Source organism: Takifugu rubripes, chromosome 7 (genome assembly GCF_901000725.2).
Source record: "Takifugu rubripes chromosome 7, fTakRub1.2, whole genome shotgun sequence".
NCBI classification, from domain to species: domain Eukaryota; kingdom Metazoa; phylum Chordata; class Actinopteri; order Tetraodontiformes; family Tetraodontidae; genus Takifugu; species Takifugu rubripes.
The window spans coordinates 2,163,859-2,176,173 of NC_042291.1; the positions used below are offsets into that span (position 1 = coordinate 2,163,859).

Below are 12,315 nucleotides of genomic sequence, written 5' to 3' on the forward strand. Positions count from 1 at the left end.
CTGTGCGCAAGAAGATGACTAAACCACAACATCAAAGACAATGTGCTTTGACCTGATGAAAGGGCATCATATTCAGTGACATCAAAGAAAAACCTGCTTTTATCTTGACACATCCACCATTTAAACAGATCATTTTAGATTCAAACCACTGACTTCACTTGCAGAGAAACATTCATTAGACCTCCGGCTCCTACGAGACAGCTACAATGACAAAGAAGGAAAAAGGAAAGAACAAAAAGAAGAAAATTCGGAGCAGTTATCAAGCTCTAGAGAAGCTCCAAATCAGATTCACGTATGTTGGACAACACATTACTGGAGGCCAGATTCCAGAGGACAATAAAAATGTCTGTAAACCAGCATGGAAGGAAGATGGCAGCAAGTGTGTAGACGCAACATTCATGAAAAAGACAACCAAGGAGACACTTGATATCCTTCAACGTGTCTTACACAAAAAAACTCCTGAAAGATTTGGTCGTCTGATGCAACAGGTGAAATACCTGAAGATAAACACAGAAGAAAGGCTGAAGGGAGCCATTGAGCTGATCCTGGGCAAGGCAGCGTCAGAGCCAGCCTGCTGCGCCACCTAAGCCAGGCTGTTCAGACACTTGGTGGGGATGAAGATGGACTCAGAGAGCGGTGACGCCGCCTTGGAGTTCTTGAAGCTGCTTCTTCGGCGTTGCCAGCAAGAGTTCCTGAAAGATATAAATGATGATGAAGCCTTCATGAGCAAACAAAAAGAGCTGGATGCTGCCCAAAACCAAGATGAGCGTCAGCGCCTGGAGAGTGAGCTGGAAGCCATGAAGACCAAGGCTCACCGTCGTTGTCTCGGCCTGATAAGATTCGTTAGTGAACTCTTCAAGCTACAAATGCTGAGGAACATCATCGTGCACGAATGCATCTATAAACTACTTGATTATTGTGTGGAGGAGTCCTTTGAATGCTTGTGCAAGCTGCTGCCCACCTGTGGGAAACAACTGGACACAGAGGAGGCCAAGCCACGAATGGACCAGTACTTCAGTTACATAGACTACATCATCCAAGAAGGCGAGGTCTCTTGTAGGGTCAAATTCTTGCTTAAGGGGTTGGTTGAACTCAGACTGAACAACTGGGTGCCTCAAGGACCAGAAAATGGCCCTAGAACCATCAGAAAAATCCACCAGGAGCAAGTGAGAAAGAAAGGAGAGCTAATTCATGTCCAGAGAAGAGGTGAAGGAGAAGCTCACAGGGCGGCATATGATGCAAACAGCTGGAGAAAAGCTCCGGAGAGCAGCTGGAGGTCAGAGCACCTCCACCTCACTGACGTCAACGAGGCCGCTCCTCAAATGAGCTCTGATGTCGGCAGTCTGCGAGTCTGTGATTAGCGTCTGCGGCGTTCCCAAGGTCAACTGTCCACAGATGCTGGGAAGATCAGGACTGCTGAAAACCTTCCTGACTGATCAGCACAAGCAGCTGGAGGCCTTAGACGCTCTGACACCATTGAACACTCACACAATCTCATGTGGATCTTCTTCGACATTCTGTGAGATGAGGACATTTTCAGTGAAACCATTTTCTTCAAATGGGAACACCACAGGAGTACCAAAGGAGGAATAGGAAGCAGTGGCCAATTCTTCTCAAGGATCCAGAGGGTCATGGAAAAAGTACTTGGAACTCATGTCTGAATCTTTAACGACACAGAGCCCAGATTAATGTTGATTTGTCTGGTTTGTTTTGTGTAAAATAAAATCTGAACTGTTTCTACTGGATTTTTGTCACTTTATTTTTCTCTCCCATGCAACTATTAAACATTGATGTGGTTTTCTAAATCTCAAAAGGAGCAAAATATTCAACATTACAACACGATTGGTATTTGTGAGTCAATGACCAGGGCTAACTGGATCCAACCAAACTGCAGGCAAGATGGCCGGCAAGGGTGCCGCCATGCATCAGGTCATGGCAGAAGTCATGAAGGTTGTTTCTCCACTTGACTCGAATTCAAATTGTTTTTGAGATCTTTCAGAATTTGTTGGATTATGTAGATCGTTTATGACCAGGGTTTTAATCCAGGCTGTTTGTCAGTTGTTTGTTTGTTTTTTTAATCCGGATGGTTCTAAGGTTACACTGCGTACCAGTGCAGCTTATGTTACTAAAGTTATCTTGACGATTAATTCTATGGCTTTTGAACTTTGGAGTTTCTCTCCTCCTCCGTTTGCTTCTGAGGAGCAGAGGAGGTTGCACTCCCTATGCCCGGTGCATGCATTCCACACATATATGGACCACACCCAAGGTGGGCGTTTATGTTACCATATGTTTGTTTGTTACGCTAATCCGGCTAACGGCAAAACACTATGTAAACAGAGGCTGGATTGTGGAGGCTATCTCCCTGGCGTACAACATCAAGGGTCTTCCTTTGCCTCCCGGTTTGAAAGCTCATTCGACCAAAGGCATAGCGACCTCATGAGCTTTGTTTAAAGGAGTATCTTTGAGTGACATCTGCTCTGCGGCCAGTTGGTCATCACCACACACTTTTGTACGGTTTTATCATTTGGACGTGGCTCACTGTGTCCTCTCTGCTGGGTCAACGATACACGAGCCTGTTGAGATTTTGACTCTTGTTTTCAGCAGGCCGCGCGAGGGAGTGATATCCCATACAAATGTTGTTGTACCTCATTCCTCTCCTTCAGGAAACAGAAGTTATAGGCATAACATTTCGTTCCCAAAGGCCTATTTGGATTCTAACAAGCCCAGACTCATAGAATTGGACACTGTCCAAATTGGCAATTAAATAGGGAAGGGTCTGATCACGAATTTGCGTGCGGAAGAGACGAGGGAGCAGCGAACAGCCAGTGGGTTGGGAAGGGGCTGCTGGCAGGCATTGTACTCCGAGAGCGGAGCAACACAATTCTATCCGGGAAGCTCCTAGCATCCTAAAGATGCATCTATTTAAATTTAACTTTACATTTAAATTTAATTGAACAACAATGCTGCCTTTCAAACGCCTATTTGGACCGCTTAACATCGTCCAAACAGTATTGTGGAGGTAACAACAAGGTGTGAATAGGACAGATTAGTATGTATGTTGAGACTAAGATCAAATACATTCATTAATGTATTATTACATTATTGTGATTATTACATTTATTAATGTTTGATATATAAGCTTTGCTCCTTTGATGTTGCTTAAATGTAAATTAATTATGTAAACTAGCTTTAGACCTACTTCAGCATTGTGCAGTGTATTTGAGTAAAATTTTAATATTTTTGACAATACCATATGAAGAAGGAAACTAACACACAATGAAAAGCAGCAAGACCACAAAAGACATACTTTCTGAAGAGGTGTTGACAGCCGACACTCTTCGTCCATCAGTTGATTTATTTTTTGAAAGAATTACAGTAGAACAATGGAACTTAATGACAAGGGGTTCTCCTGATGCCGCAACTAAAATGCTGTTAGCAGATCTTATTTTAGATCTGATAAGTTCTGTGATTACAGCCATATCAACAGCAATCCAAGAAGATCCAAATTCAAGGGAGAGTCTCATGTCAGGATTGGATGAAACGCTTCGAAAGAGTTTATCTGAAGCATTGCACATACCCCATCAAGCTGATGATGTTTCTATAAGGTGTGTAACGGACATGATGAAAGACGAGGTCGAAGAAGGGCTGGACGCAATCTTCTCTGGTTCTCCTCAAAACCCCCTCAACGTCTGTTCACTTGGTGCTATGATTCTTATTCTCAACAATGTGATAAGGAAGTTTGCTAAAAGGGTCAAAAAGTTCTTCAAACCCCGAAAGGTTAAACAGAGGAAGGCGTCTCCAGTTGAAACTCCAGTTGTGGAAAATGCAGTTGGTGATGGTGGTCCTCATTCATCACTTAGCAAAGAGTTAAAAGAAATCATCACTCCTATTGTAGACATAGTTCCAGAAGAAGATTACGAAGGGGTCTTCACAGAGACTGCTACAGAGATCCAGGCCCTGTCAGAAGACATTGCCCCCATACTTACTGGAAAAAAGGATAAGAAGAATCCTTTAAAACTTTGTAAAGAAAAGATCACAAATTTATTTGCCAAGTGTTTCCTCAACGTTTGGATCCGTCACTTGATCAGCCAGCTGAGGAAACAACACCCCATGCTGAGGAGAGCAGATAGCAGCGAATCAGTGAGGTCACTGGTACTTACCGTGACATCGCTGGTTGATAATGACACCTCCTTGGTTAATGGGTTCCAGGAGATGACCTCCAGCCATAAGTCTGTTTTCCAAGAAACTACGAGTGAGTTATTGTACAGCCACTTGTTGGAAGAGACTGACAGTAAAGACACTGAGAGGAATGAAAGATTCTATGCTGACACCAAGAAGAAAGCCTGGAAATTGCAGGGGCTGGTAAACTGGTTCCTGAAAACTCTGGTTTTCAGGTTGATGGAAAAGGTAAAAATTCTTTCACCAATCCTGAAAGATGCAGTACAAGGTCCAGTGGGTGATAATAGCCACAGGGTAGCAGGAGAAGACCTGTCACAAGCATCAGAACTTGAGGAGGAACTTGAAATTAAACCATATCCTCACTCTGCTGTTGAACATGCTGAAGAATTGGATACATTTGTATGCGAGGAGGAACAGATAGAAGAAGCTTCAGTTTCTCTTGAAAAACATCTGGACAGCTATGTACCCCCTTCGGTAATTGGAGTGGAACCACAGGAAATTAAGAAAGGGGAGTCAATGAGAGCATTTGTCCAGTTTTTAATCGAAAAGATTCTTAATCACATTTACCATGAAGCAAACATTGTACCTCAGTACAACGATGAAGTCCTGAGTGCTCTCCTTGCACACATCTGGCACAAAGTCTGGGATGATAATGAAACTCTAAGTCTGACAGAGAAATCATTTAAGAAGATGGACAAAACTATCCACAAAGGCGTCTGTAAAAAGCTGGGCAATCCAAACGAGGTCCTATTCATGCTGAAGTACTCGGAGGAGTCAATCATTGAAGAACATATTGTCCAAATTGCCAAAAAACTCTTGAGACCATCCAAAAAGCCAAACATCTTCCAGAGGTTCTGGTCTTTCCTGGGCTGAGTTCTGTGGCGCTCCTCATGTTGGAACAGAGGGCTGAAGGAGTGCGACAACAGGAAGAGTGCCCAAAGATTTAGCACATTTGTATTTCCTGGTTTCCTGAAAACAAGTGCCAAGATTTCTCAATAAAATAAGTAATTTGGGCCAGTAGAGTCTGGGTCAGTTCCTTAAAAAAACTAGTTTGGACCTTAATCCATGCATAAATTCTCATTCTTAATGCTCTGACTGGTCGAATTGTTAAAGTAGGCTCCGAAAGATAACTTGCTCAAGTTTATTAAACTTCAATAAAATAGTTTGACATGATCTCACAAGACGCAAACTTTAGCTTCTGACAAGGCGCCTGGGCCTCGTTAACAGTACCAGCCACTTCTCTGTGGGCCATACCTACAGGAGAAGCCATCGCAACCTTTATTTGCAATAATTTAGCCTGTACTTGGTAGTGAAAGACGAAGGCTTTTAAATCAAAACGGAATATACATCTATTTAAATTCAACTTTACATTTAAATTTAACTGAACAACAATGCTGCCTTTGATTCTGACCAAATAGGCGCTTGAAAAACGGAAAGTTCTGATCGTGAATCTCACCCGTGCAATTGGCTTTGAGTTGGCCTCCAGAGTCGTGTTCCACAGCTTCATGGAGTTCTGGATGTCCTGTTGATGTTATATAGCTTTAGGCACTCCAGTATCCATGTGTGTGGCATCGGCGTTCTAGTAATCAATCCAGGCAGTGCACAGGTCGGTGTGTCGCGTCCTACAGTCCTGGGCGATTGACCTGTTGACATGGTGTTGTTGCCTATGCCTTTCTGTGCTCTGCTCATGTATTGATCCATGTGCTTGCTGATCTTAGCCGCTATGATGCCTGATAGGAGCTTCCATGTGGTGCTGAGGCAAGTTATGGGCCGGTAGTTGGATGGTATTGTGCCCTTCTGGGGGTCCTTGATGAGGATTGTCTGACCCTGGGTTAGCCATTCTGGGTGGTTCCCAGTTAGCACCTGGTTCATCTGTGCTGCCAGGCGTTCACTGAGTGCAGTTAGCTTCTTAAGGCAGTAGGTGTGGATCTTATTGGGCCCTGGTGCTATCCAGCTCTTCATTTTGGACACTCTTGGATGGTGGAGGGGCGCCGCTTCATCTGCATCTGTCTGGAGAGTTTCAACGGGGAGACCTGTAAGGAGACAGAGAGTGGTAAAATGGACTTACTGATGGAGACCAACTCTGCTCTCAAACTGTACCATGGAGTCACGTCCTGTGTCATAATGACGGCGTCTGCCAGGTGACAAGTTCCACATGCCAAAGCGATGTCTTCAGCATATACACCTGCAAATGTGCACCAGGCTTTGAAAGCGTTCACTGTGAGAACAGTAAGTTTTGCTGAGCTCCAGAATAGTTAGACAAATGTGTCACTGTGGCGTCTTTAGCATGTTCAGGTGCAGACCATAAGGAGTGTTGGTCTGTTGCCTTGGCGATGTGACGGCAGTGTTATCAAATCAAATCAAATCAAATCAAATCAATCTTTATTTATATAGCGTCTTATACAATCAAAATTGTTTCAAGGCGCTTTCCAGAATCCCAGGGCCTGACCCCAGACAAGCAACAGTGGCAAGGAAAAACTCCCCTTTAACAGGAAGAAACCTTGAGCAGGACCAGGCTCATGTAGGGGGACCCTCCTGCTGATGGCCGGCTGGGTAAAGAGAGAGGAGAAGGGGGAGGACAGGTAGAAGATAGGATAGGTAGGAGAGGAGAGGGGAGGGGTAGAGGAGAGGAGAAGTAGAGTGAATGGGAGGTAGAGGAAAGGAGAAGGAGGAGGAGGGGAAAGAAGAGAGGAAGGGAGAGGAGAGGGAGAGGAAAAGGAGGGGGAGAGGAGAGGAGAGGCACAGAGCACAGAAACACCCTAACCCGGAGGTCATTATGCAGCTCCGAGGGCGGCGATACCTGTAAATAAATAGGGGGGTGGAGAAGCAGAAAAACTACACAAGAACTAGTCTGCTTGATGAGGAGAGGAAAGGAGAGGAGAGGAGAGGAAACCATGACCCAGTGGAGTGACAGAGGCCTGTCAGGTGATCATGTTTCCAGACCCCGGAAGCCTTGGCCTATAACAGCATAACTAAGATGTGACCTAACGATTAGACGACCCCATAAGTATGATCATTTGTCTGTCTATGATAGTAACTGGAACTACTGAATTAGTAACAATCAGCTTTTTCAAAGAGGTAGGTTTTGAGTCTGATCTTAAAAGTAGCGATGGAGTCAGCCTCCCGTACCTGGACAGGGATCTGGTTCCAAAGCAGGGGGGCCTGGTAGCTAAATGCTCGGCCCCCCATTCTACTCCTAGAAACTCTGGGAACCACAAGTAGACCAGCATTCTCAGAGCGGAGCGGTCTATTGGGCTGATAAGGTATCACTAGCTCCTCCAGGTAGGATGGAGCTAGGTCTGAGGACCTTGTAGGTCAAAAGAAGGGTTTTTAAAATTATTCTAAATTTAACGGGCAGCCAATGAAGCGACGCCATTACAGGAGTTATGTGATCTCTTTTGTCAATACCTGTCAGAACTCTGGCTGCAGCATTTTGGATCAACTGGAGGCTTCTTAAAGAGTTGTTTGGACACCCTGATAATAAAGAGTTACAGTAGTCCAGCCTGGAAGTAACAAATGCATGGACTAACTTTTCAGCATCATGCTGCGTCAGCAGCTTCCTGATCTTTGTGATGTTCCTCAAGTGAAAAAAGGCACTTCTAGAGGCTAATTTAATGTGTGAGTTGAAGGACAGATTTTGATCAAAAGTTACTCCTAGATTCCTCACAGAGAGACTAGATGTTAATGAGATACCATCTAGAGTGATCATGTGATCTAATCTATCCCAGAGAGGTTCAGGACCAAACACCATGACCTCAGTTTTTCCTGGGTTAAGGAGGAGGAAATTTGAAGACATCCAGGACTTTATGTCTTTAAGACAGGTCTGGAGCTTCACTAACTTCTCTGTCTCCTCGGGTTTCATGGATATATAGAGCTGAGTGTCATCAGCATAACAATGAAAATGTATCCCATGCTGCCGAATAATGTTCCCTAAGGGAAGCATGTACAATGTGAAGAGGATTGGTCCGAGTACAGAACCTTGAGGAACTCCATGGCTAACCCTACTGTATGAGGAGGGAACACCATGGACATAAGCAAACTGGTATCTATCAGATAAGTATGATCTAAACCAGTCTAGTGCTGTCCCTTTAATCCCAATCACATGTTCCAGTCTATGTAACAGGATGCTGTGATCAACTGTATCAAAAGCAGCACTGAGGTCCAGCAGAACCAGCATAGAGACCAGTCCATGATCTGAAGCTATGAGAAGATCATTAGTAACTTTAAGAAGTGCTGTTTCTGTGCTGTGATGAGCTCTAAAGCCTGACTGAAACATCTCAAACAGGCTGTTCCTCTGCAGGTGCTCCAGTAACTGAGTCACCACCACCTTCTCTAGAACTTTTGAGATAAAAGGAAGGTTGGATATTGGCCTATAATTTGCTAAGACATCAGGATCCAGTGATGGTTTTTTAAGCAACGGCTTAATCACTGCCACCTTGTAGGACCGGGGTACATAACCTGACACTAAAGAACCATTGATCTGGTCCAGGATAGAACTGCCTATCAATGGTAGAACATCCTTCAACAGGTGTGTTGGAATGGGATCTAAAAGACACGTGGTGGTCTTGGATTTCTGAATTAGCGATGACACCTCAGAAAAATATATAGGGCTGAAGGAGCTTAAGGGCTCGTTGGAGAACCTGTATGTTCCCACAGTCGGCACATCTGGTGATGGTCCAGTTGTTGGGATGGCCTGGTTAGCTTTCTCTCTGATAGCTAGAACTTTATCAGTGAAGAAGCTCATGAAGTCTTCACCACGAAGGGAATCAGCACAGGGATCAGTCCTGGGATCAGCACAGGGATCACTTCCTTAAACTTAGCTACAGCATTATCTGAGAGACATCTGCTATAATAAGACTTTGTTCTGAGCATAGAAGAATCCTTAATCATAAATGTAAAAGTGATCAAAGAATGGTCTGACAGGACTGGGTTCTGAGGGAACACTGACACATGTTCTACCTCAACACCATAAGTCAGAACTAGATCTAGGGTGTGGTTGAAGCTATGAGTTGGTTGGTTTATCTGCTGGAGGAAACCAACTGACTCAAGTAATGAAATGAAGCCATTTCTAAAGCTGTCATTTATAACATCTATATGGATGTTAAAGTCTCCAATGATAATGACTTTGTCCGTTCTAAGGACCAAGTCAGATAAGAAATCAGAGAACTCAGACAGGAACTCTGAATGTGGCCCAGCAGGGGGCCGATATACAACTACAAACAGAAGTGGCTTTTCTGTCCTCCAGTTCAGATGAGTGATGCCAAGAGTCAGGCTTTCAAGTGAATTGAAGCCATGTTTTGGTCTGGGATTAATTAATAACTTGGAGTGATAGATTGCTGCCACTCCCCCTCCTCGACCAGTAACACGTGGAATATGATAATTAAGATGGGTAGGAGGAGTAGATTCATTTAAGCTAACATACTCCTCCTTCTGAAGCCAGGTCTCAGTAAAACAAAATAAATCAATGTGATGATCCGCTATCAGGTCGTTCACATCGTTTTTGCGTAGTTACACACCGACTCCAAGTTAATTTTGGTGACCTCTGACTGACGAAGCCGGGTGTCGTTGGCTCCGACGTGAATAATAACTTTACCAAATTTACGATTACGTCTCGCCAGCAGCCATAAATTTGCTTCTATGTCGCCCGCTCTGGCCCCCGGAATGCACCTAACTATGGTCGCTGGAGTCGGCTTCACGTAGCGCAAAACGTAGTCGGCAAGGCGGTGTCATTATCAACCAGCGTAGTCGCCAATTACCAGGGTCGGTTTCTCAGCGGGTGTGTCGCCGAGTGGGGAAAAGCGGTTAGCCACGGGAAGCGGTTGGTGGTGCACCGTGGGCCTTTGTTTTGGGCTACGCTTCCTACGAACCGTCACCCAGCCGCCCTGGCTAGCCGGCTGCTGCCGGGGGACCGCTAGCTGTAGCTACGCTAGGCGGCTCCGCAGCAGCTAGCTTACCCTGGCTACTTGACGCAACTCCAGCTAACTCCAAGCTGCGGAACCGCGTCTCAAGCTCGCTAAGTCTCGCCTCCATAGTCATAAATAAACTACACTTTCTGAATCTATTCCCTTCACTAAGGGAGGCAGAGGAGTAACTAAACATTTCGCACGCTGAACAGACAAAGACACCGGGTGAAACAGACGGTGAGGCCATGCTAATGCTAGTAATCGGCCTCTTAAGACCCACGCTCTTGTTTTGATATGCAATTTTTATTTCTCTTTGCTATTTGGACTTATTGGAACCCAATAAGTATAAAAACTAAGCATCATCTTTTTACATGATGTAGTTTTAGAGAAAAATGTTGTCCACATATGTGGACACTGGGTCTGAATTACCATAAAGCACAATAAAATCAATAATACAGTTTTTGTGTAATAGAATGACAATAATAACACATTATTAATAACAGATATTTACATAGTTTTGAACATTTTTTGAACAAGTTATACTGTAATTACAATAATAACACATTATTAATAACACAAACATAGTTTTGAACATTTTTTGAACAGGGTAGACTATAATGACAATAATAACACATTAACACAAACATAGCTACTTATGAAATTCTAAAAAGCAGTTGCGCTCGGTTTGTACACACAAGAACACCTTGCAGGTCACGCAACGCACTCGGGTTCTCCCTGTGCAGCCTGCTGCTCTGCACCGTGCGGCATTCTTCATATTTACCATCTCTGGGAGATGTGCATTAGCCCTCCTGCGGACAGACACATGGGGCACTGCCATCACTGGGCGTTTTTTACTTTCTGAAGAGTCATCATCTCCCTCTGACAGCTCTGGAGAGTCTGCATCCTCTTCTTGGCTATGATGCTGGGCCAAGAAGGTCCTGGCCACGTCCATGCGGAACTCCAGGAACTGCATGATGCTCTTCCTTGGTGCCCCACACGTTGCCATATCTTTTCGATACAGTAGCCAGCTGTTGGCTAAAGCCAGATCTGTGAAGTGCATGAGCATCCTAATTGTCCATTTCTTGGTACGGCTGCTCATGCGATAATAACTGATCATTCTGTCGATCAGGTCAACTCCACCCATTTTCATGTTGTACTCCCGAACAATGCATGGTCGGGAGACAGACACATATTTTTTTTGTTTCTTATCCCAGCGCTGGCAGGTATCTTCAGGCTGTGTCCCATGAACAGCTGAGATCATTAGAACTGGTTTGTTGTCGAACCACTTAACGACACACAACTGTCCATCTTCGCTAGAAACTTCTTTTGAAGTTCCTCTTCCGGAAGTTTGCATAGTTTTGTCTGTGGGTAACTTCTGCACCGCTGCAGTGACCCGGTTCTTCATTACTGTACCAGTAAGGTACAGCTCCTTCTTCAGCATTTGCTCCGCACCTTGGATGCCTGTGAAGAGCCGGTCACAGTACACTTTTGTGCCACGATGCAGGGTTTTACACAGACGCGCCATAACCAAACTTCCCAAACCCAGACCCTCTGGTTCTTCGACCTGTTCGCGCAATGCAGCTGAACCTTGATAGAGGTCAAAGTCCAGCACAATGCCATCTGTTGTGGCACAAACAAAGTTCTTAATACCAACAGGGTTTGGCTTCATGGGCAAATACTGCCTACATGGACAGGCTCCTGTGAAGGGAATCATCTGTTCATCTATGGATACAGATTCAGGCCGAGCCTGAGACCTGCAGCCTTGCAAAATCCTATCTACGAAAGGTCGCACCTTCCAAAATTTGTCCCGCTTCCTGAGGTCTTCTGGCACATCATCATCAATCAGGACTTTTAATGATTGCCTCAGCCTGAAACATCTGTCCCGAGTGAATCTTTCCGTTATAGGAGTGACACTGATGGACCTGGACCAGTACATCCTTATTTTGGGGTATGGGAGACAGGACATTAGGATACAGGCACCAAAAAAATGGTAGACCTCATCTATTGATGTTCTGAGTAGGTCCCCACTCCTACTCAGTGACACAGCGTTGGTGCAATCAGCTATGTTTTTTTATCAAATTGTGATCTATGTACTGTTCCACATAGTTCAGTGGGGTCCAGCTAATCCGATCATGCTCCGTTTAATCCTCATTCGTAAAATCCATGAGGTTGGGCATAAATGGAGCTGCCCTCCAGCGCATTCCACGTCCTGCACAAGAATCAAAATACAAAT

The 12,315-nt window shown here is 44.6% G+C and overlaps 1 protein-coding gene and 1 long non-coding RNA gene across 2 annotated transcripts; one reads left to right on the forward strand and one right to left on the reverse strand.

The window, feature by feature from the left end:
- The first annotated feature begins 223 nt into the window (after positions 1–223).
- Positions 224–1,607, forward strand: LOC115250459 (eukaryotic translation initiation factor 4 gamma 3-like). Its single transcript, XM_029839047.1, has 2 exons — positions 224–379; positions 489–1,607. The coding sequence occupies exon 2, from the start codon at positions 615–617 to the stop codon at positions 1,359–1,361; it is 747 nt and encodes a 248-aa protein (XP_029694907.1). The 5' UTR covers positions 224–379; positions 489–614; the 3' UTR covers positions 1,362–1,607.
- Positions 1,608–5,755: 4,148 nt separating this feature from the next.
- LOC115250471 (uncharacterized) lies at positions 5,756–7,643 on the reverse strand. The gene is made up of 3 exons (XR_003889021.1): positions 7,588–7,643; positions 6,280–6,364; positions 5,756–6,212 (listed from the first exon to the last, which is right to left on the reverse strand). It is a non-coding gene; the product is annotated as an uncharacterized lncRNA (long non-coding RNA).
- Positions 7,644–12,315: the final 4,672 nt, after the last annotated feature.

Excerpts from the sequence above, each read along its gene's own strand:
- LOC115250459 (XM_029839047.1), top strand. The coding sequence starts at position 615 with ATGAAGATGGACTCAGAGAGCGGTGACGCCGCCTTGGAGTTCTTGAAG.